This window comes from Lissotriton vulgaris, chromosome 5, assembly GCF_964263255.1.
Source record: "Lissotriton vulgaris chromosome 5, aLisVul1.2, whole genome shotgun sequence".
NCBI classification, from domain to species: Eukaryota; Metazoa; Chordata; class Amphibia; order Caudata; family Salamandridae; genus Lissotriton; species Lissotriton vulgaris.
The window spans coordinates 901,147,550-901,173,404 of NC_141693.1; the positions used below are offsets into that span (position 1 = coordinate 901,147,550).

At 47.8% G+C, this 25,855-nt stretch overlaps 1 protein-coding gene across 9 annotated transcripts in view; it reads left to right on the forward strand.

Moving 5' to 3' along the window:
• CPEB3 (cytoplasmic polyadenylation element binding protein 3) overlaps positions 1–25,855 on the forward strand; it is a 1,233,156-nt gene that overhangs the window by 833,560 nt on the left and 373,741 nt on the right. For all 9 annotated transcript variants that reach the window (XM_086922496.1, XM_086922503.1, XM_086922495.1 and 6 more), the window contains one exon: positions 4,901–4,924. In XM_086922496.1, the coding sequence (XP_086778622.1) occupies positions 4,901–4,924 (24 nt within the window). The remainder of the gene's footprint in view (positions 1–4,900; positions 4,925–25,855) is intronic.

Below are 25,855 nucleotides of genomic sequence, written 5' to 3' on the forward strand. Positions count from 1 at the left end.
GTCTAAGATGCTAATTTAATACAGAAAAAAAATCCCTACCCTGCTGTTTGCAAACAAAGCCTTGTTAATATCAAGAACCCCATTGGGTTGCAAAATTTGGTAAATTAATTTATGTTGTTCTGCAATTAGCGGGATTTGGAGCTAAATGCAACTAAAACAAAATGCATGGCTCTGACTCCGCATAAATCTTACAAGGGTTGTTTGAAAGCGGGCACACTGTATTAGAAAGAGTCAATATATTCGATTATGTGGGTGTAAAAATATTTTGTTCATAAGCATGGGCCCTACATACAACTTGATGTGAACTTGTAATGCAACATAGGGCAGCAGCTGTACTAAAGATGTAAAAATAAAAACGTGAGAACATCAATGACCCCGGCCCTTTGATTATATAGCTTTAAAGGCACAAGGAGCTGTGCTTCATGGAGCAGAGATCTGGGGCAAACAGAAAATTGCAGGCTTATATATTAAAGAGAACGACTTGGGTCTCTCCTCAACTGGCCTGCTAGCACCCTCACACACCCCCTCTTCTTAGATCTGGAATTAAAAATAATTGTTGACGTAACGATATTGAGACCGATTGTGTATTGAATGAGGTTATGGCATATTGTAGAGTTGACTGTCTATAGAAAGGGTTTACAGGATCTTTTGGGGATGGCTGATTCCGAAGCATTACTGTGGTTTGAATTCGTAAGACACTGGTTTTATATTTTGGGTCTACAAGGTTTCTGGGATAATCCAGCAGGTATAGTGGAAAACTCATTGTATTTGTTTAAAATGAGATATTGGTCTTATATATCCAGAAATGGAGTGTGAACGTCGTGCAAGAAGACCTTATTTTTAATTTTTTTGAGTTTTAAGCCTATGATGAAATTAGAATTGCTTATGAAAAATGTAGCTTCTCCATATGCCAAAAGTAGTTGTATCCGAGTCAGATTAGACACTTTATCAACAGCTATACACCTAAATAGTCTTCTGGGAGAAAGAGCCCAGATAGCTGCCCTTTTTGTGAGTGTATGGCTGAAACGTTTCTAGTTTTTTGCTCTGCCTATGCACTTATGATGACGAAATGGATTTGTCCATGTTTATTTTAATTTGAGACTAAGACAGTACCAACTAGACTAAGGATTTTAAAGTTGACACAATACATTTTAATCTTTTCGCTCCGACTAGATATTTGAATTGTGCATGGTCTTTGAGAAAACAAAACATGGTAGTTCTGAGAAGAAAGCTTAATCATGACCCAAATGTTCTGCATTTAATTACATTTTTTGTACTATTTCTTAAAGCATTGCAAAAGTGTGTATATGTATGTGTATATATATATATATATATATATATATATATATATATATATATATATATATATATATATATATATATATATATATATTACCTACTGGCGATAGCCAGTAGGTATATATAGTTAGGATTTTTTTCCTATGGGACTTTTGAAAATTCTATGTCTAATAACTTTGGCGTTTGTGGACGGAATCGGCTGAAATTTTCAGGAAAATGGCACATTTTGTTTCTGAGCAGCTCCTGAAAATTTGGGGGGGGTTCGTCAAGGGGGGGCCGAGAAAAAAGGGGGGTCCCAAAACGCGTTTTTCCCATGTTAATTTCCATAGGGCGGTTGGACTCACTTTTAGCCCGAACGGCTGAATGGATTTCCACGAAACTTGGCAAAATTGTAGGGACTGTTAGCCCGATGTGCCTTTGCTAGGTCTCAATATATGTGCTTCAGTGGATTTTGAGAAATTAACGTTTAAATCAAGATATATATCTGTAACAGCGCTCCGGGCAGCTATCCGGTTAGCGAACCTTTCGCGTATCGGAACTTTGCAAAGCGAAGCTGATTGGCTCTCCGGTGTCTGTCAACATTCTAAACAGTCCGGTGCGGCCGCCATCTTGTCTCTCGGTAGGATCGAGAGACAAGAGGAGGCCAAAACAAAGGGGGAAATGAAGGAAAGGGGGCAAGGTAGACCCCTCCTGACCCCCTAGGATTGATGAGGGGGATATTATAGAGCCACGCCGGGCCCAAAAAAAAAAAAAAAAAAAATCCGATTTTTTCGCCGTAGAGACGCGTCTTGGTAAGCGAACCGGGCAGCTAACTGGGCAGCTAACCGGGAAGCTAACCGGCAGTGTAACGGGAGTCTGAGGAGTAGCTGATTGGCTGTCAACATTGTAAACAGTCCGGAGCGGCCGCCATCTTGTCTCTCGGTAGGATTAAGAGACAAGAGGAGACCAAAACAAAGGGGGAAATGAAGGAAAGAGGGCAAGGTAGACCCCTTCTGACCCCATAGGATTGATGAGGGGGATATTATAAAACCACGCGGGGCCCAAAAAAAAAATCCTGAGGAGTAGCTGATTGGCTGTCAACATTGTAAACAGTCCAGAGCGGCCGCCATCTTGTCTCTCGGTAGGATCGAGAGACAAGAGGTGGAAAAAAAAAGGTGTAAATGAATGAAAGGGGTAAGGCAGACCCCTCCTGAACCCCTAGGATTGATGAGGGGGCTATTAAAGTTCCCTGCGGGGCAAAAGAAAAAAAAATTGCGATTTTTCGCGGTAAAGGTGCTTCCTTGTACGTTAACCGGGCAGCTAACCGGCAGCGTAACGGGAGTCCGACATATTGTGTTTTTTGAACGTTTGTGATATGTGCACGTGTGGATTTTGTCTAATTAAGGTTAAAAAAATATATATATATATCTTTAAGCGTGTTCTGGCGCGCTTACGTTTTGGGTTTGGTTTGCGCTGCAGAGACGATACGTCACGGTTATGCGATGCATCATGAGGCGTCTCACGGGCTACGTGATACGTCACTTAATAAAGAATATATTTTACAGCTATAGATATTAGCTTTTAAAAAACCAATGAAATTCACAGAAAAAACCATAGGTTATAGACCATATATAGTTAGGAATTTGCATTTACAAAACCTTGAAAATTCACTGAAAAAACCATAGGTTATAGACCATATATAGTTAGGGATTAGCATTTAAAAAACCTTATTTTATTTGCACAAAACCATTGAAATTCCATATATAGTTAGTTGCACTAACTATATATCGCGGACCCGCAATCCACTGCTAATGATGTCACATATTACATCATTCATGACATGGTCAGTGACATCACTGATGACATCACTGATGACATCTCAAATGACATCACTGATGACATCACTGATGACATCTCAAATGACATCACTGATGACATCACTGACATCTCATTTGACATTACTGATTACATCACTGATGATATCATTTATGTGATAATACATCTTCAGACTCTAATATAACCTTAGATACACTCAGTGTAAACAGGCACTCACAGACTGTCACACATCCATGGAGTTACTCACACACCTAGTCAGTCATGCAAAGAATCAATCACATCTCCATTTCCTCAACTATACAGTTATACACACCTTACTTATTCAAACATATAGTAACACATATTTACTCTCTTATACAATCCTTGATACAAGTTCACAATGATTCATACAGCCACTCACACATTCACTGGCTCTTATGTTCAGTTATTTATATATGTCAACTCTCACATGGAGTGTGTTTTACATATGTACTTACTTTGACATGTAGCACTGAGATATCCATTCACTCACCAATATACTCATGCACACAGTCAACTGTCCATACAGCTGTTTCTACATGCACTTTTGAACCCATACACCTAGGGAATCAACTGCTCACACATCTATGCACAGAGTTATACACCTCCCAGCCACCCACACACACACTCAGTCTCCCATACAAATACTTGGGCAACCATTCAATAACCCATATAGTTACTGATATAGCTACTGATTTAAACATGCAGCAGTTTACAGAACAACATAAATAATGATTGCCAAATTAAGACACTTTAATCACTAACCCATACACTCAGTGAGACACATTTAATCATTCTCTCATACAGTCAGTCATGCACCTACTAAATCCTTCATCCAGACACTTATACATCCACTCATTCTTCAATATGTAAGACATATTTTAACTTTACAGAAACATACAGTCACTGGGTGTTGTCATCAGTGATGTCATCAGTGATGTCATCAGTGATGTCATTTGAGATGTCATCAGTGATGTCATCAGTGATGTCACTGACCATGTCATGAATGATGTAATATGTGACATCATTAGCAGTGGATTGCGGGTCCGCGATATATAGTTAGTGCAACTAACTATATATGGAATTTCAATGGTTTTGTGCAAATAAAATAAGGTTTTTTAAATGCTAATCCCTAACTATATATGGTCTATAACCTATGGTTTTTTCAGTGAATATATATATATATATATATATATATACTTCATAACGTGTTTTAATTTGTATGTTTTATGGGGTTAATTCTCAGAAATAAGTATGTTTAGACTGAAAAACATATTATAAAAAAGTTATCGAAGATAACTGCATGCTTTGAAAAGAAATATGAAATTAAAACAATTGTTAAATTAAATGTTAATAAATGTGGTGCTCATGTCTCGGAGCTACCTGTAGTGTACATATTATGAATAACAGAACTGTTTACATTTTCTTTACACTCTCTACAGTTAGAGTTAAACATGATGATTTTGACCTGATATGAGTCTTTTTGCATACCCTAGTTATTTTTCAGAATGTAAAATCTTTGAGGGATTGTAAAAACTGCATCATTTTAGCATCTCTGCGGTAATTTGGCGTCTCATCACACCCATTTATAAGAAATGAAGTAGTCCCTGATTTGTTTTGTAAAGGAAAAAATGCATTCTTAGGAATATTCCTAAAGTTTGTGAAATACTGTTTTTTTGGAAAACATACAGTCTCTACATGAAATACTGTGTATAGCAGCATATTGACAACCACAATATCCACAATTTTCCTTTCTGTTTACATGCAGCCAGGAGCTATGGCCGAAGACGAGGTAAAGAAACACATATTGATATTTCTATTAAGTTATGATTTTAAAAATGTATTGTTCTCGCCTTGGTGTCATCTGAAAAGTAGTGCTATTTATCTCTTTGATTTATAAAGACATGCTATGCAATCATTTTGAGTGATTTGCTTGATTTCAAATGATATTACTTTTAATTTTATTTTGATTTGAAAATGCAATTTCTAGAGAATCATCATCAAGGCTTGAAGCAAATGCTGAATGTTTTATTCGTACCTGTGTTTTCTTATTGTACAAGTGAAATATTTGTATCAGAAAGGCTATCTCGTATCTACAGTTTATACATCTCGAAAAATCTCTTGTACTTTAACATTTATGCCTAATAAGAAAAAATATTTGTTTTTGTATAGCCTCCTAGTTTTCAAAATTACATCGAACTCATTTTGGCAGGATTGGGGACTTTAAATTATTATAGATGGTTGAGGGGACATAAGAACACTTCATATTTTTGTATCTTGGATTTCTAATCGCAAATGATGTTTTTTGTTGTGTTTAAAGGGTTGTGTGTATTTGTGTGTTGTTGTTTGCTGAGTGCAAAACCTAGCTCTATAGCAGTGGAGTGTTGAAAAGGGGTTGTGGCCCCGGGAAGATACATTTGTTGAGGGACAAACAAAACAAGACTGTTATGTCAGGTGTACAGCTCTCTGAAGATGTGCCTTCTGCTTTTTCTCTGAATTGTAGGAGAGCGCTGTTGCTCTGATGTTGACAGGAATAGTTTTCCAGGGCTCATAGTCTGGTGATGGCCCTAGATGTGGCATGCTTGTTTGTCAGGTAGGCTGTGGTCTTGTCAGGGCTTTAGAAGTGATTAGGCTTGTCTTGAGGATGCTCCAGCAGGGCTCGACAAATCCACTCGCCCGCTCGCATTTGCGAGGGAGAATGGATGAGGTCGAGCTATTTTTAGGTCCTACTCGCCCTTTCTGGCGAGTAGGAAAAAAACTAACTTTTGTCCTCTGTCTTTGAAAACGGAGCGAAAGTGACAATATAACAAGATTTAAAGGCATTTTTATTGCTCACAAAGGGACTAAGCAATAAAGATGCCTTTAAATCTTGTTAACTTGTCACTTTTGCTCCCATTTCAGAGACAAAGGTCAAGTAGGTTGCAGTTGGGTCGAGGGGATTTTCCAAGTTACTAGACCTGCAGGACGAGTACATTTTTTCAGATTTGTCGAGCCCTGTCCAGGATGGAAGAGGGAGTCAGTCAGTGCAGGTCTTTAAACATGGGATTGATGTGATTGAATTTTCAAGCTGTGCCGCTGCATTTAAGATATCTTTCAGTGAGTGGTAACAGCGAAATTGCTGAGCAGAGTTTTGGCTCTGTCGAGAAGGAGGACTTAAGGTTTGTAAGATTGTTCTCAAGTCATCTTCTGGGAGAAACTGTCTTACTTTCTTCAAGAGGGAGAGTTGGATCTATGCTGGCTTGGAGCCATATATTTTTGCTTCCTTGCAATTTGTTGCGTGAATGAAAAGTCTGTGACGTGGGTGAATCCCAGAGATTCTCATTGCTTGTCAGCATAGGGTGAGTTTGGGGACCGGGGTGTATGAAACCTGGTAGCTTTCAGTTGAAGAGCTTGGATTGAATCTGGTGCTCTTAGCAAATAAGAGGAATTCAGTCTTTGTAGGGGTTAGCTTCAGGAATTTATACATCCAAGAATGGACGAGTTTGAGGCACGATTTGTCTACGATTTGTCTACGATTTCTCTGTAGGTTAATGGTTTAGCATATTTTTTGGGAGAGCTGGGTATGATGTGTATATTGATGAATACTGATGTTGCAGTCTTCAAGAATGGATCTGGTAGGTTCCACATAGAGAAAAGATGATAGGAGAATTGGAGCCCTTGGGTGCACCATAGGAAATGGTGAGTGTCTCTGATCTTGTTGAACCTATTTGCACAAGCGTCTGCCACTAGGCGAGGTAGGATAGAAAGAAAATTAACCATAAAATGGGTCTTAAAATGAGAACAATGAACAAAGGAGAGGTAGTGAAGAGAGAGTGGGCAGGCTTAAATGTTTTGTGGAGGGGAGAGCATAAGGAGAGGCATGGGAGTCTGGGAGAAAAGTGGGGAGGCAACGGAGGTGGATGTCCAGAAGGAGGTGAGGAAGGAGGCAAGTGAAGGAAAAGGAGGTAAAAGTAGGAGAGGAGAATAAAATGAGGTGGGAGGATGATGAGCGAAGGGCTAACAATGTCTGTAGGAAACAGGAGGGAAGGGCAGGGAAGTGTTGTAACTAATCCTTTGTCTCAGTTTCTTAAAAACCTTCTGGAATACAATAAACTATATTCATAATTCCATTGTTAAAAACTGCCATAGTTTATTCCAATCCTTCTTCCTAGAACACTGTATTATTCCCCAAGGCTAAACTTTCCCACATCTTAGTTGCCAAACTTAATTATTTTATAATGTGTCTGATATGTTTTGGGGCAGTACCCCTGAAACAGAATAAAATTACCTCTGCACTGGTTCTTATACCCTCAGTCTTAAAGATTAGTTTCAGGCACTTCCTGCGGAAATCAAGCAGTTCAGGGCAAAGGCATAGAGTTTGTTCCTACACCTGATTACAGAGTTGACACACACTGTTAACTCTATGGGGAATTTTCCATAGTCCATCAAGTTGATTAAATGGTAGATAAAAAAAAAAATCTGAAACATAAAAATAATATTTTACTCTTCGTAAGCATGTTAAAATTTATGTATGATTATCTTTAATAAGCCTTTGTCTATGTCCCATGAGTTCAGCTTAGCCCATAGCTTGGATCTGTTAACTTGATTGAAGTGGCTAGAGACTCAATAAACCGCTTAAAACGTGTCTTCAACTTATTCCAGCATGCTTTTCATGCCAAGATCGACAGTGCCACTATCTAGTCTAGGAGCATTTTTGGAGGAAACCCTTTTGATGGAAAGTTACTCCCATGGATTGTTCTGCCAATTTTCGAGATGCAATAATACAAGCATAGCAAATATTACCCCATCAGCACCATCAGTGCGATCAGCCGATAGCTTCATGGGGCGTCTCTGGGGCCTCATTTGTATTTTTGCTGAAACATTGATCCTTTTCAAGATGGTAATATGCAGTCTGAATGGATCACTGTATTATTTTTTATAGACAATAGAGACCCATCTTGTTAAGTATTGATTCAGGTCTGCAACTGGGAAACCTTTCGGGTCTGGAGATTGTGGGTTGTTGAAGGTTTTAATGAGTCTTTCTTTTTCAGGTTGTTAAATAACATAGCCTGACAATCCCCCTTTCGTGTCCAAGTCGTCCATTTTGGCTTGTGGCCCTCTGTACACATTAAGAAGATGTTCTTTCCAGGTCCAATATGGAATAGGATAGTCTTGCCCTATTTTTTAGGAGTTTCTTCCAGTGCCCACTAAGGACCAGAACATTTGCGTGTTCTTTGTAAAAATTGCATCTTGGAACTCCATGCAAACTGGTCTTGATAGCTTCCTTTGATCTTATTTTTTTCTTTTTTTTAAAACAATTTCTAAGTTTCTTGATGGTCCCACAATTGGGCAGAGTTGGGCCCAGTATTATAAAGTTGTCTTAGTTTTTTTCCCTAAATAGGTTTTACATTTTATACATTTTTGAGTGGGGCGGACTTTCACAAATTAAAGTCTCTTCTTTCCTGTTGATTTGTTGTGGCCACAAAATCAAAAATATCAGACAGAAGTTTAATGCATGTTGGAATCTCAAAAACTAGTCTTCTTTCCCCAACACTTAAACTCTCCCTGATTTCCATAAAAGTATTTTGGGACCAAGTCTGCTGTAACCGATTATTGAAAGTGCTGTTCCACTCAATCGTTTTCCCTCCCTTTTCCATTAGGTAGTCACCTTTTAGTTTGTTATCCAGAGCGAACAAGTTAATATTTTTGTATAGTGCGACATGCTGTGGGTTATGGTCGCTTTCCAGTGGAATGATAATTTGATAATCCATTTATTATCTTTAACTCTACCTCATGAATAAAGGTACATTGATGATTGATTTTAGGCCCCAATGCTAAAAGTTGCCGGCGCAGGTCGATCTTTTGCAGATCTCCTCATTCAGATGTTGCAGATCTTGATCATAGAAAGTTGGGCTAATTAATCTACCTGATCAGTTTGGTTGGGTTTGGAAAAATATTGCTTCTGACACTCCAATCATCTGGTCTATGGTGTACTCCTCATCTTCTTAATTGCACTGTTGCACTTATACTTGAATTGTTTCAACTTGATTTCACATACAATAAGTTCTTGCCTTTCTCTAACCACAGTATAACTGATGCAGCTATTTCATAACTCTGAAAGTAGGCTTTGAATTTGACTCAATTACATTTTATGATTTAACGTGATACTATAGCTGCTTATCTCCAGTTCAGAATTTAGTAATATTGATAGTCCGCTGTTGGAAAACGAGCCAGTATCTGTGAGGCCTGCACAAATAACTTGTCACATTTGTCCTTCACTGGGAACCAAACACCCTATTGTAGCGCTTGACTCTCGGAGGGTAGCGTTGCAGAGCAGTCTTAGGCTTACTCAAGGGAGGTGGTGTGGGCTAGTAATCGCCATTACAGGTGCACTGAAATAACACTCAATAATTGATTGTCCAGTCTGTACTTTGCTTTATAAAAGTAAGAGTACATTTATTAAACACACACACCAATTTAAAAATATACATAAGCTGTTGGAATTTCTTTGTGACATTGCATACCATCTCCAACCCTCCTACAGGGGGGGGGGGGGGTCTAGTACCACCACTCCCATATATGCACATCACCTTGCCCCCTTATGCAGTGGGTTGGCACAACCTGGAGCGAGAGCATTGCCAACTGGTACCATCCCAGTGGCGACCCACCCCATCATCTCAACAAGCGTTAAAAATAGGAACACCTGCCCTGGGGACACATAACCCTGACTGAGCATCCTATACTGACCATACAGTATACACCTCTACATCTTAGTGGCTAACACTCTGGGTTGTTCTTCCCCTTACGCAGTATCAAGAATACATGTTGGGGCATCACTTTAAATGAGGTACTCATCATAGTTGATAACAGTTATAATGCATTGCAATTAACCCCTTGCATGCTGCCGCGATTCTGCGCCTGTGCACACATTCCGATTGCGGGTGCGGTCATGACGGCCGGGAGCCGTCATCAGCACACGAGCACTGTGTGCCATGACGGCTCCCGGCCGTCATCAGCATGCAAGGGGTTAAAGCCCCTACAAGGTATCACAATGGAATCACAGGATTAAGCATATACAGCTAGACACCCTAACAGGAATGTCTGGCAACAAAACCCCACTTGGCTTATGAGTTCATCCTACACAGGTATTTCACATATCACATGTGACTTTCAGTCCCTCTAAAAGAAATAACATTGGTAAATGTACTTCTCTTGCAATTGCACCTCTTCACCTCCAGGGGATGCCCTTTTTCAGACATCCCCAACTCAGACCTTCATACCTTGGTGCAGTTCGTAACGCACCCCCAGCAGCAGAACAAAAGTTCCAGCCTCAGAATGCTTGGATTGCTGGCTGAGCCCTTGAGGGGTTATTCTAGACCCCTGAGACTTAGGGAGATACTTTCTTCCTTTGTGCTGTGTGAAACTGCGTTGCTCCTGCAGCTCCCCCTGCACCCTGTCACACATTTGGCGGGGACACCGTCCTCCTGGGGCCACCACGAGCCGGGAAAAAGCAGCTTTTCTCTGCAGGCTTACACGAGCACTGCAGGGCACTATGGGACGCTTTCTCCCTTTCCCCTAAATATTGTAGCATCTGCTCCCCCGCTGCTGCGGTAAGAGCCGCGATCACTACTGGTGGCCTCCCGGCGCATCTAGACCTCGTTGGGGGACCCGGTCCCACCCGGACTCCCAGGTGAGTGTTTCTACACGGCTCAGGGAGCCCACCCCCGGCTGCTCGTCTGCTCACAGGGGTCCGATCCCACCCGGGCACCCCGCATTGCCACATTGTTGGAGGGGAGCCCACCCCCGGCTGCCCCGCTGGCTCCCTGTCGGGCCAGGACCCTCGCATGCTGTTGCGGGAGCCGGCCTTTGTTTTGCCTCGCGAGAGTGCGACGGCACTCCCCCTCCTTCCTGCTGCTGCGGGGGAGTGCAGCGCCACTCCCACATCCTCCGCCTTCACGTTGGGGCCCGGAGATGGGGTTCCGGGTCCCTGGGCCACTTCAGGGGGAGCATGTTGGCGCTCCCCGACTTGGGCCCTCTTTGGGGGCCAGGGTGGGCTCCTGGCATCCCGCTTGTCCAGCGACAGCGCTCCCTGACTTAGCTTCTCCTCGTCGGGCCCGAAGTTAGGGCCCCAGGCCCCAAGGGCATCTTTGCGGGGGGCACGACAGCGCTCCTCGTCGTCGCAGGGGCCAGGGTGGGCTCCTGGCACCCCGGCTGGGCCACTTCACTGGGAGCGTGACAGTGCTCCCCGGCTTTGCTTCGTGTTGGGGGCAGCCCCCATGACCTGACCGGCCCAGGGGCACATTTTAAGACCGGCAGCGTCGCCCCATGTGCTTCGTCCGGCCAGAGGTCAAAGGTCGCCTACCTTCTGGGGGGCATATCTCAGTCCCCAGGGTACCGATCTGTGCCATTTTCATCTCTTCTTGCTCTTGGGGGTGCTCTCCAGTCTCTAGGAGCACTTTACTTTGCCCTCCTGGTCTCAAGGAGGGTGAACTTGGTAGGGAGCTGTCTTCACTGGCTCCATGCCCCAGCCTCTCACTTGGCTCTTCTCCTGGGCCTCTCTTCTCCTTGTGCAGTAGCCAGGCTTCTGCTCACTGGTCCTGGACTCCCTTCTTGGCGCAATTCTGCATCCTGGGACAGTCAGGGGGTTCTTCCTTCCAACTGCCATTGGCGCCAGGCTCCAGCACCAGTCTTACTCAGCAGACCACACCCCAGAGAGAGCTCCTCTTCCTGTGCAAACTCTTTTTAAAAAATGGAGAGGGGGCTGGCAGGAAGTCTCTGTTTACCCTATCAAACAACAACACATCACTTCTCTGCCCCTGCTCCCTCCTTCCTGCCCAGGCCTCTGGGTTTGTACAAAATGGCGTTGTCCAGGGGTCTCATGCCACATGGTCTCTGAGAGCCCCTTCCCCCCCTTGCTGCCTTCTCTCCAGAGCAGCTTGGTGCCTGGCACCAGGTGTCAGCTGCTAATGGATGAACCGGTAGCTCCACCCATCTTCTCTTCTTGGAGTGGAGGCCTTAGCCTTTGGAATGCTTGTCGTGCAGGGCTGGGCCTCTGATGCTACAGCTTGGAGAGGAAGGTCATTAATTCAGCCTGGCAGGGTCAGCCCTAGCCAGGCCCTGGTTATGAGCTGACTCTGAGAACTATGACATTTCTGGATGACCCAAAAGCAGTACAAATATGACTTTGGACTCTGCAGAATACTTCTTCTCACATAAGTTACAGTGGACTTAAGTGCATGTCTGGAATTTGTAGGCCCTAGGAAAGCGAAACTAGCCCATGTGCTCCCCATCCTCATAGGAGAGTAATGGAGCGAAAACATTACTCCCATTGTAGAAAGCCTATTCCATGTCACCACCCAGTTCTGCATCAGTCCTGCCACACTATTCAATTTGTAGCTGCTCCTGGGCTGCGCACGCCAGGGACCTCCCCTGCGCAGCCCTTAGACTTGTGCACACGCATGTACACACGTGTCTACTGTAGCTGCAGCGCTGTGGCCTACTCATGCCAGGGGGACACCGGTAAAATAAACATGCAGCCCTTTTCATCATGAGTTCACTGGGTGAGTCCCAACTTATTAGGCTCTTCCACAGTAAAAGCTCAACAAATAGGTGTTCAAAAAATGAACAATCTAGGCGGCTCAGATGGTCAGAACCACCTTCTAACACACACTGCGCCAAGCTGATTCCTACAGGGAAGAAATAGCCACTCTACATGGGTATTATTCCCTTAGTCAGCGATAACTAGTTAGAAAGGGTTCTGACCAGACCCCCCCCCCCCCCCACTTACTCACCAGTTATCCGCTCAGACCACCTACTCCTCCCATCCATGAGACCTCCACCCATGACAGGGATCCTAGACTACCCTAAGAACCCTCCGGGCTGTAGGTTAGACACCTCTAGGTCACTCACAGTCTACATGGAATCACCCTAACTAGGCTTACCTTTGCCCTTGGTCACACTATGCCTACCGGTTCTCTGGACAAGGTTACAGTGCCTCAGCACCAATGTGGTCTTCTGGGATAGGTCTACATCCAATCCCCGGGGTCACTAGCTGGTCTCCCTTCCAGAGTTTGTTCCAACCAGTACCCTCTCTCCTTTTCTTCCTTGTACCCCAAAGATGCAACCTCTCTGGACCCTCACCCTGCCGCTTGGGTCATCCAGATGCCACCACCCTTTCGGGATGTCTATCTTCCCTAATGAAAGCACAGCCATTTGTACTTCCCACACCGAAAAGCACCATTGGCCACTGGCCTGGCTCCGTGATAGTACCTCAGACCGGCCTCACTACCACTCTAGCAGTGCCAGGGAGGAACACTGAGGGTGCCTCGTCAGACAACCTACAGTTCATTCCCCCCGTCAGTAGCTCCACACCGAAACTACCTCGGGAACCTAGACCCCTTCCTTGTTCTACGCTGCAAGAACAGGGCCTATGCCCCCTTCCCTCCGAAAGGTGCGCCCTCCTCCCGGAGTACCTTTAGAGAGCCTGTGGGCCCTGAGTTACTACACCCAGGCCCACCTATCATAGCTCTCCCCGGTCTCCTGGCATCGACTTGGGAGACCGTCCAAGGACCCTCATGATCCCTGGATAGCATGCACCACTCCTTCTGAAGAGCAGGGTCCCTTCACTTAAGATAGGCCCCACTTACCTTCAGGGTTGTACTACCACACTCGGCCATGGACCCTAAAGATTCCGGCTAGGCCTGCACCACCCCTATTGGAAACACAGGGTCCCTTCACTTAAGATGGGAACCCCCTGCATTCAGGGTGGTACTGCCTTCCAGAAGTCCACCTCCTGCATTGAGCAAGGGGACCGCCCCCATGCTCCTGGTCCTCTGGTCAAAGTCCCACAGGACCTACCTGACTGGTTACCGGCTACGCATCACCCCTGCCACCACTTCAGGTTACAACACCAGCTCCAGAATGACATCCTGTTGCTTCCTTGGGTAACCACCTACCCGGCCCTGACACCTCAAGGTCCACCACTAACCCTTCACCTGGAATCTAGAGAGCACATCACCCCACTCAGATCTCCACTGGGTCAGTTACCTAGCCCACCTAGTGTACATAGGGGCTACCACTACACATCCTGCTCGAGAACTACCCTCCTTTGGGGCCACCCACTACCATGGGCAACCCCCGGGTTTGCTCAGCTCCGCACCAGTTAACCTGGGGGGCCTGCCGGACACACAACTCTATCACACCCTTCTCCCACCCTGGGAAAAGTTTCTTGGGGTCCCTCACCATGGGAACCCCTGGGGTGTTACCACCCGGAGTAAAGAAACCTCCTTCCCCACCCTTCCAGTGGTTTTGGCCTGCGCCAATGGCAAGAAAACCTTCAGCGGGGAAGGTAATATGAGGTCCCTTCTGTGGAAACCCTCCTTGCCCTTAAAAAGCACTGGAATCTCCCTGGACCCCCTACCTCTCCTGTCCCCCAAAGGTCAATCCACCCCTACACCCCCACCTGTGAGGTAGGTATCAGTTGCTGTCCCTATCTCTTGAAAAGACACCCTCCTCATGCAGATGTAGTGTTAGGGTTCAAAGGTGTACAATATGGCTTAGAACATTTGTATGCAATCATTTCCTGGAAAGCACCATCCCACTTGCACCTGATAATCAACATAACTCAGTCATATCAATACAGTTTACATTTAAACCATACTATCTTCACATGACCTATATGTGCGCGGGGCTTTCCTTTCCCATACTTATAGTTCACATAACCAAAACTCTGAACCCATTTTCAGAGCCTTGTGCTTTTCCATTTGTTCATTACTGCATAGATAATGTGTGGCAAAACTGGACTTATCAAATGCAATAAATGCGCACCAGAATGGGATACTATGTTTCCCGCCGCTGCCACCAATGTTGGAAAACGAACCAGTATCTGTGAGGCCTGCACAAATAACATGTCACATTTGTCCTTCACTGGGAACCAAACACCCTATTGTAGAGCTTGACTCTCAGAGGATAGCGTTGCAGATCAGTCTAAGGCTTTCTCAGGGGAGGAGGTGTGGGCTAGTAATCGCCATTACAGGTGTGCAGGATTGACACTTAATTGATTGTCCAGTCTGTACTTTGCTTTATAAAAAATAAGAGTACATTTATTAAACACACACACTACTTAATACTATGCACCAACTTACAAATGTACATAAGCTGTTGGAATTACTTTGTGACATTGCATAACGTCTCCACCCCTCCCACAGGGGGGGTCTAGTACCACCACTCTCATATATGCACATCATCTTGCCTCCTAATGCAGTGAGTTGACACAACCTGAAGCGAGGGCCTTGCCAAATAGCCCAATCCCAATTGCGATCCACTCCATCATCTCAACAAGCGTTAAAAATAGGAACAACTGCTTTGGGGATACATAACCCTGACTGAGCATCTTATACTGACCATACAGTATACACCTCTACATCTTAGTGGCTAACAGTCTGTGTTGTTCTTCCCCTAACGCAGTAGCAAGAATACATGTTTGGGCATCACTTTATGGTTTAAATCTTTTTATTAGTTTCAACAAAACAGAAGAAAGAAACAGCAGCACTCTGGTCCTATAACAATACAAGTGGGCCCAGCAGGGCGCAATGAAGTATATTACCAAAGGCAAACAGCATGGAGCGGGCCTTCAAACAGGAGACGGTCAAGAACCGCCCAAGATAAGGAAACAACCCATCCCCCGCGCCCCCTGCCCCCTCCCTCCCCTCGTCCACCATAAAGTAAGAGGAAAGAAAATGGGAAAAACTCAGGAGGCAAGGCACTGCTCTCAGCACCTGGTTTTGCGTGGTTTTCCGGGTGTAGAATCCGGAATAGGTGTATCCGGAAGGCGAAGGAGACGCAGATACCTGGGACAGGTCAACTCCCGGAACTCTGACGTTAACCGTGTGAGAAACGGTCGCCAGAGTTCCGGAAACTCAGACCCTCTACCCGCCAGTGTCAATGTAAGCTTTTCCATGCCCAGGACTGACCACAGTCTGTGGAGCCATCCGGAATGAGTCTGGATTGAGTGGTGCGCCAGTGAGCCAAGATATTCTGGGTCGCTGCTCCCAAAGCAATAGCAATCAATCGGCCTCTGCGTGATTTAAGGGGGTATGTCAGGGGATTGGGGAGGCCCAAAAGGACATATGATAGTGTTACAACCAGCCTGTGGTACATTCCGTTCACCCCTTCTCCCTGACCCCTGTTGGGTTCTCCCGTCCTGAAGCTCCCTGTAGAATGTTGAGGTGTTCTCCAGTGAGGAGAGTGGATGGTCAATAAATGAGTAATCCTTTTACCAGCTGTGTCCTGTTTCTTCAATACATTTCTACTTTCAACACTGGCGAGGAAATGTGGAATCTGCGTGTCAAGGTGCGTGCCTACCTCATCTAGGACTTGGGTCCAGTAAGCTCGTATGACCGGTCAGCCTCAAAGAATGTGTTCTAGTGTGCACACCTCCCCACATCCCCTCCAACAGCGGTTGCCTTTACTTTTGTCGAATTGGTGAATGCGTTTAGGGGTGTAGTACCAGTATGTGGCGACCTTGGTGAGCATCTCCGTAAGGCGTGTATGATACGCTGAGTGTCTAGCCCTATGATAGACTTCCTCCCATTCCTTGTGGCTCAGGGTTCTTCCCAGATCCCGCTCCCATCTGGCGAGATTAGCTTCTTATCTGAGGTGCATGTGATTAACCACTTCTCGTATGTTGTCAACAGACTCTGCGCGTTTGGTCGGATCGTGGGTTGTAATGCCCACTGTCTAACCTGTAGATAAGGCAGGCGTTCATGCTCCGAGAAGCCGTAATACTCTCTAAACCGTGGAAAGGGGATGATGCCCTCCAGGTCAAAAATATGACCCAAGGATCTACAAGGGGAGGAGCGCCACTTACTAAAGGCAGAGGCCGCTATGCTGGGGTGGAACTCAGGGTTGTAAAACAACGGAGTAAGGGGCGACGGGAAGGTGGTGAGTTGTTTGGAAATGTTTGTGTGGTCCCAGGAGTCCAGAATAGTGCCCGTGATGTAAGAAGCGTAGAGGTTCGGGGGCCCGTGTGATCGATTTAAAAAAGGCACCACTTGGAGAGGCCTACCTGCCACCGCCTGATCCTGGAACAGCCAGTGTTTGCCGGATTCAAGGCGCTGCCACTCCACTAGGTATCTAAGTTGGGACGTGTGGAAATAAAGCTGAAGATCCGGAATTCCCACTCCTCCCCTCTCTGGCGGCAGTATCGCCACTTGGTGGCGGAAACGTGGCTTACAGACATGCCATATAAAGCGTGATAGGCCTGCCTGTGTGCTCTGGATCCAACCCTGTGGGGGTCGGATGGGAAGAGTCTGAAAAAAGTACAGAATTTGAGGGAGGATCGTCATCTTAACATCTGCAATCCGACCCAGCCAGGACAGAGTGCAGCGTTGCCAGCTATTGAGAGCCGCACAAATTTGTTTGCGTAGAGTGGAGTAATTAATTTCGGCCGTGGCGGGGATGGTAGGGCCCAATTGAACCCCCAAATACGGGACCGCTGTCATTGCCCATATCACCTGGTGTTCCTCCTGTAGATGATTGTGAGTATTCGGCGATAGGGAGATGCCCAATGCTATGGATTTATCCATGTTTATCTTAAACCCTGACCCCAGAGCAAAACTGTGTAATTCTACTGAGAGGGTGCGCATGGCCGAATTTTGGATCGGAAAGGGAGAGTAGTATATCGTCTGCATACAAGCTAACAGTATGGATGTCGTCCCCAAATTTCATACCTGTGATACGAGGGTGCTGCCGAATTCGGAGCGCCAGTGGTTCCATATATAGTGCAAAGAGGAGGGGTGACAATGGACAACCCTGCCTCGGGCCCCGCCCTATGGGGAACCAAGAGGATGTGTGGCCATTCACACAACCTGTAGCACAGGGGGAGCGGTAACAGTTAAGGATCCTAGTTCGTAGTTTCTCCCCAAAACCAGCCGCCACTAAGACCATTTCCAAATAAGGCCAGTGCACCCTATCGAAAGCCTTTTCGGCATCGATGGTCAGGAGTATACATTCCCTCCAAATGCGGGACGCCTGTTCATTCAGATGGAGAATGCGTTTGGTGTTGTCACTGGTCTACCTTTGCGGGATAAAGCCTGACTGGTCAGGATCGACCAGCTGGGACATGTACGGGCTAAGGCGAGCCGCTATAATACTAGTGTATAGCTTAAGATCTATATTTAGGTGAGAAATGGGTCGATATGCCCCACATGTCGTTGCATCCTTCCCTGGTTTGGGGATTACTACAATAGCCGCCTCAAGCATGTCCCTGGGGATGTCTCCATCCTGGTCGAAGGTATTGTACAGGACCGTCAGGATCAACGCCAGCTGAGCACAGAAGGTCTTATGAAAGGCGGCCGAATATCCGTCTGGGCCTGGCGATTTGCCTAGTTTAAGCCTGGAGATCGCGGAGATAACTTCTTCCTTCTGGATTACCCTCTCCAGATGCTCAACTTGGGACTGCAACAGAGAGGGCATGTGGGCCTGGGCTATGTATTCAGCGCTATCCTGATTATCTAAAGTATCCCCAGAATAAAGACCGGCGTAATAACCCCGAAACGTGTCTGCTATGGTTGCATCCTTGGTCGTTAACTCTCCCACCGACGTCCGGATCGCTTGGATCCCATGTTGCTGCCTAATCTCCCTCAATTTATTTGCTAATAGGCGGCCACATCTGTCCCCTCCCACATAGTAGGAATGGCGAAGCCTGAGTGCAGCGTATTCGGCCTCTGCCTTGTCTTGGTCTATAGCAGCCAAGTGTTTACGTTCTGTGCACAACTGACGCCAGGCTCGAGAAGCCCCAGTGCGCTGATGCATCTGTTCCAATTCAGAAACTCTTCTCGTGAGGTCAGTGCGCTTGCACTCCCTCTCCGCATTATCAGCAGCTGATATAGCTATAAAGACTCCCCGCAGGACTGCTTTTAGTGCACCCCACTGCGTGGCCGTTGAAGTGTGTGTGTTGACGTTGTGCTCTAAAAAGTCTGAGATTGCCTTCTGGACTTGTTCTACCACAGAGGTGCGATGTAGCAATGTGTCTCGCAGATGCCAGTGTCGCTGAGGTCGTATCGAGGCCGGCAGCAGGAAGGAGGCCAAAACCGGGGAGTGATCCGAGAAAGTAGCTGTGAGGATATCAGTGTCCGAGACAAAAGCCCTAAGTGAGGAAGAGCAAAGGAAATAATCAAGTCATGCATATGTTTTATGTGCCCCGGAGTAGAATGTATAGCTACGGGTGTGATGGTGAAGGTGGCGCCAAAGATCGATTAACCCCAGCTCGCGGAGGCGGGTCTGCCCCTGGGTCGTAAGTGCTCCTGCCTGGTGGGATCTTTGACAGGATCGGTCTAGGTCATTATCAAAGACAATATTGAGGTCGCCCCCCAGTAGCAATGGGTGGTCTGTCGTGGCCGCTGCCTCATTGAGAGCCTGAAGGAGGAACTTGAGCTGCCCGTCGTTGGGTGCATAGGTGGACCCCGCCACGGATGTCATCCCGCCCAGGGAGAATTGGTATGTAAATAAACTGCCCTTTATCTCTGCCTCCTTCTGAAGGACCCTGCCCTGGAAGAGGCGGGAGACCAGTATAGCCACCCCAGCTGTTTTAGAGTTATTAGAGGAGAATAATTGTATCGGGAAAGTTCAGGATTTAAGCCTGTAATGGTCTTTAGGAAGGAGATGCGTCTCTTGTAACAGGCATATGTCTGCCTTGGAATGCTCGAGGTAGTTCAGGACTGACCGTCGCTTAATGGGGTTGTTTAGGCCCCTGACGTTGAGTGTAAGGATATTAAGTGGAGCCCGTGTCATCCCTAAGTGGCGTAGTGGACGGGACGCTGAGTATAGTGCATCCTGACAGAGTGAGCAAAAGTAAACTGGGTAGCTACAATACCTCGGTATCGAGGAAGGACCGATCCAAAAACTAACAAGAAGAAGGTGGACGAGGGAACCCATACCCCAACTAAAACCCCTAAAAAACATAGACTTATTGCAAATGCAAACGGCAACAAGGAAAGGTAAAACAGGAGAGAAGGATGTGTCCAGGAAAATTGTCCGCCTTCCTGGTTAGGCCAGGAGGTCGTGTTTGGGGGCTCGGATTGTGACCAACAGAGGGGATCATGTCTCCTCCCGCCGTTCGCCGCAGGTAGAGAGGCCAGAGCCAAGTCGGCCGTGGGACCCCTCAACCTCAGCTGCCTGTTCCTCCTCCGCCAGGGCTTCCGTAGCCAAAGCCAGGGCATCTCGCTGATTCTTGACGAGGGCTGCTTTGTCCGGCTTCGGAAACCGCCTGCGACGTCTCCGGCGTTGCCACCCCGAGGGTGTTACCTCAGGACCCGAGGCGCCGCTCTGGGCGTCGTCGTCGTCTTCACTTGGAAGCGCCAGACCCAGAAGCTCACAGGAATCGACCAGGGAGTGCATCTGATGCAGTTTACCATTGAAGAGAAATATGAGTCTAAATGGGTGTCCCCAGGAGTATTGGATGCCCTGTTGCCGTAGATGTTCTGTCACGGGGCGGAATTGTCGCCGGCGCTGTAAGGTAATCAGAGACAGGTCCTGATAGAGAACTGGGTTGTGCCCCTTATATGAGGTAGGGTGGAGGGACCTTGCTTTGGAGAGGATAGTCTCTTTGTTCTTGAAACCCTGGAGGCACACCAGAATGTCCGCCGGGGGGGCGTTAGGCACCCGTGGGGGGCCAACGCGATGCGCCCTGTCCAACACAATAGCCATGTCTTCTGGCGCTGCCAGGATATGGTGAAAGAGGCCCTCCGTGAATGCAAAGAGGTCTGCGTAGTCCTCGGTGGGTTTAACTCCCCGTATTCTGATGTTGTGTCTGTGTGACCTGCTCTCAAGGTCCTCAAGGTGTACCTGAGTGTCCAGATGCTGATCTTGGAGACAAAGATCTCCTGTTGCAACATGTTAACGTCGGTCGTGGTGGTATTGTGCCGCTCCTCCAGTGTGGCTACTCTCTTCCCCACGCCGTCAACATCCCTGAGGAGCTCCTTGAGCTCTGCTGTCAATTCTGTTTTCACAGTCTGGATGTCTGCCCGGAAGGTGTTTGAAGAGGGACTCCAGAAAAGCCTTGGTAATGGGCTCACTGCTCGCGCCCGGGGTAGTTTGCGGGGACGCCATCTTAGGCGCGGTTGCTGTCGCACCAGGGAGGGCTCTGCCAAAGATATCCGTTTGAGTCTTCACTTTCCGTGACCTGGATGAGGACATGCTCAGTGGTGTAGCAATGCAGGGGGATCACCGACCAGCGCTCCACACCGTGCCGATATGTTGAAACCCCCCACACTAACAGGACGCGACTGTCCCGGAAGCCCGCCAATGTGTCTCGCCTCCCCGTCCTCGAAGCCGTGTCGCAGACCACAGTGCTCGTCCGGCGGGGCGCACCACACCACACCGCACTTTCAGTGCCGGATTGTCACCAATCACCAATGTCCCAGCTTAGCACTAGGCCTCCAGTGTTCCCAAGCAGCGGTGAGAATCAGGTGCAGCCCGACTTGACTAGCCGCTACCTGGGCCCAGTATGGTCGTCTCCTCCAGTGCAGATCGCAGGGTTCAGTTCCATCCAATCCACGGGAGTGGAGGGGTCTGCCTGCCGGTCTCAGCTCCGCTCTGTCACAATCCCCCAATTGCTACAATTTGTCGCGAGTCCTGGCTGCTCCCCCAGCACTCTTATCGATGCTCGCCCCTTCGGCAACAAAACCCCACTTGGCTTATGAATTCACCTTACACAGTTATTTCACATATCACATGTGACTTTCAGTCCCTCTAAAAGAGATAAAATTGGTAAATGCACTTCTTGTGCAATTGCACCTCTTCACCTCCAAGGGATGCCCTTTTCCAGACATCCCCAAATTAGACCTTCATACCTTGGTGCAGTACGTAATGCACCCCCAGCTGCAGAACAAAAGTTCCAGCCTCAGAATGCTTGGATTGCTGGCTGAGCCCTTGAGGGGTTGTTCTTTACATGTCCCCAGAGACTTAGAGAGAGACTTTCTTCCTTTGTGCTGGGGAAGACAGCGTTGCTCCTGCAGCTCCCCCTGCACCCTGTCACACATTTGGCGGTGACCCTGTCCTCCTGGGGCCTCCACGAGACGGGAAAAAAGCTGCTTTTCTCTGCAGGCCTACATGAGCACTGCAGGGCATTATGGGGTGCTTTCTCCCTTTTCCCTGAATATTGTAGCAGCAGCTCCCCTGCTGCTTCGGGGAGAGCCTCGATCACTGCTGGTGGCTTCCCGTCACATCCAGACCTCGTTGGGGTCCTGGTCCCACCCAGACCCCCAGGTGAGTGTTTCTACACGGCTCTGGGAGCCCACCCCCGGCCGCTCGTCTCCTCGCGGGGTCCCGGTCCCACCCTGGCACCCCGCATTGCCACATCGTTGAAGGGCAGCCCGGGGAGCCCACCCCCGGCTGCCCCCACCAGCTCCCCGACTGGCCTGCACCCTCGCATGCTGCCACGGGAGCCGGTCTTTCCTTTCTGGTCTGCCCGCTCCGGTGGGCAGACACGGAGGTTGCCGCTGGTCGGGCGGGGCCTCGTGGAGTGCAACGGCACTCACTCTCCTTCCTGCTGCTGCGGGGTAGTGCGGCGGCACTCCCCCGTCCTCCGCCTTCACGTTGGGGCCCGGAGATGGGTTTCCGGGCCCTCTCCCTGACTTCCGCACTCAGGGTGGGCTCCTGGCACCCCGCTTGCCCAGCTTCACAGGGAGTAGCTTCTACCCGTCGGGGCCCGGAGTTGGGGTCCCCGGCCCCAAAGGCATCTTTGCGGGGGTACGACGGCCCTCCACCCTCCGTCGTTGCTGGGGGCCAGGGTGGGCTCCTGGCTCCCCGGTTGGGCCACATCACGGGGTGTGCGACCATGCTCCCCGTTTTTGCTTCGTGTTGGGGGCAGCCCCCGGGACCTGACCCACCCCGGGGGCACATTCAAGACCGGTGGTGGAGCCCCATGCGCTTCGTTGTCGGTGCGGCCAGAGGTCAAAGGTCGCCTACCTTCTGGGGACATATCTCAGCTTCCAGGGTACCGATCTACACCATTTTCGCCTCTTCTTGCTCCTGGTGGCGTTTCCCAGCCACTGGGAGCATTTTCTTTTGCCCTCCTGGTCTAAAGGAGGGTGAACTTGGCAGGGAGCAGTCTTCACTCGCTCCCTGCGCCAGCCTCTCACTTGGCTCTTCTCCTGGGCCTCTCTTCTCCTTGCGCAGAGGCCCAGGCTTCTGCTCACTGGTCCCGGACTCCCTTCCTGGCGCAACTCTGCTTCCTGGGACAGTCAGGGGGTTCGTCCTTCCAACTGCCCATGGCCCCAGGCTCCAGCACCAGTCTTCCTCAGAAGACCACACCCCAGAGGGAGCTTCTCTTCCTGTGCAAACTCTTTTTAAAGAATGGAGAGGGGGCTGGCAGGAAGTCTCTGTTTACCCTATCAAACAGCGACACATCACTTCTCTGCCCCTGCTCCCTCCTTCCTGCCCAGGCCTCTGGGTTTGTTCAAAATGGCTTTGTCCAGGGGGCTCATGCCACATGGTCTCTGAGAACCCCTTCCCCCCTTGCTGTCTTCTCTCCAGAGCAGCTTGGTGCCTGGCACCAAGTTTCCGCTGCTGAAGGATGAACCGGTAGCTCCACCCATCTTCTCTTTTTGGAGTGTAGGCCTTCGCCCTTAGAATGCTTGTCGTGCAGGGCTGGGCCTCTGACGCTACAGCTTGGAGAGGAAGGTCATTAATTCAGCCTGGCAGGGTCAGCCCCAGCCAGGTCCTGCTTATGAGCGGACTCGGAGAAATATGACATTTCTGGATGACCCAAAAGCAGTACAAATATGACTTTGGACTCTGCAGAATACTTCTTCTCACAAAAGTTACAGTGGACTTAAGTGCATGTCTGGAATTTGTAGGCCATAGGAAAGCGAAACTAGCCCATGTGCTCCCCATCCCCATAGAAGAGTAATGGAGCGAAAACATGAATCCCATTGTAGAAAGCCTATTCCATGTCACCACCCAGTTCTGCATAAGTCCTGCCACACCATTCAATTTGTAGCTGCTCCCGGGCTGCAAACACCAGGAATCTCCCCTGCGCAGCCCTTACACTTGTGCACACTCTTGTACACTCTTGTACACACTTGTCTGCATGTAACCAGCCCAGTGCCCCTTGCTCTGGCTGCAGCGCTGTGGCCTACTCGCGCCAGGGGGACACCGGTAAAATACACATGCAGCCCCTTTCATCATGAGTTCACTGTGGGTGAGTCCCAACCTATGAGGCTCTGCCACAGTAAAAGCTCAACAAATAGGTGTTCAAAAAGTGCAAATTCTGGGCGACTCAGCTGGTCAGAACGACCTTCTAACAGCTGTCACTTGTTCTCCCCTTTTGTGGCTGGAACATCCAGGTCAGTGTAATTTTGAAGAACAATATCTGAGGAAATCCAAGGCTCTTGTAAAGAAATTGTGTGTTAAGAGTTGAGAAATGAATGTAAATTGCCTTTCCTCACCATTAAGTGCCAGTCTAGGCCTTCAGTGTCCCAGGTGTCCACATTCACAGAGATTATTAAGGTTTGGTCACCCTTCACCATCATCAGGAGTATATCATCAACAAAGATACTCTATCCAGCCCCTCTTGGAAGTTTCCTAGCCTTGCACTTTGGTGGTTGTTTAAAAAAACCTGACAATTCAGTTGTTATCTTTGTTTGATTTTGCAGCATCGGGCCCTTAAATGCTGACATATGCGTTGGTGCTACTTTCCGTTTTTGGCCGTAGCAGTTTATTTGAACCTTTTTGTTCCTAAAGAAATGAGGATATTTCATGGTTCCTGTTGGTGTTCTAATAATCCCCCTATCTGCCATAATGGGAGTTGAACTTAAAATGTTTCTGTACAGTTATTTATTTGCTCAACTTTTCTAGTGAACTTTTTCTGAGAGTATCTATCAAACAAGCATTTACAATGCAATGGTTTCGCCTTTGTTAAAGTTTGTGCTTTTGGTATTGCTTTTGACAAATGGTCTTTTCTAACTTCTTTGAATTATGTGTAAAACGTTGATGTGTTTTACTTTACACAGAAATATGGAGTGCCTCTCTGGAAAACACCCTCTCTGCACACGCCCTCTTTACACATGCCTTATCTTCACTTGCCCTCTCTACACACAGCCCTGTGCAGAGAGATCATATGGAGAGAGGCATGTGCATAGAGGCCGTGTGTTGAGAGGCTGTGTGCAGTGATAGCGCATGTTGAGAAGGCATATGCAAAGAAGAGTGGGGAGGATACAGAGGTAGGGTAGGAAGGCGAAAATGCAAGGAGTGGGAGGTCAGAAAATAGTGGGAGAGCAAGAGAGGACAGAAGGGAAAGGGAGGGCAGGAGTAAGAAGGAAGAGAGGTCAAAAGGAAGAGAGGGCAGGAGAGAGAGGGAAGGCAAGAAGGAAAATAGGCAGAAGGGAGAGGGAGGGCAAGAAGGAGTGGGAGGACAGGAGGGAAGGTAGGAGTGTGTGAGAGAGGTCAGAAAGGAGAGGGCGGCAGGTAGGAGAGGGAGGGCGGGAAGGAGAAGGAGGGCTAGAGGAGGAGAGGACAGGAAAGAGAGAACAGGAGAGAGATGGAGGACAAGAAGGTGAAAGAGAGCAGAAGAGAGAGGTGGAAAGGGAGGGCAGGAGGGAGTAAGAAGGCAGAAAAGAGAGGGATGGCAGGAGAGAGAGAGCAGGAAGGAGGAGAAAACCCAGTCCACTACCAATGAAGGAAGCACTGAAATCCCAAAACGTCAAAGTGCAAAAAAATACACGCCTACTAAAGAACCTTGGGG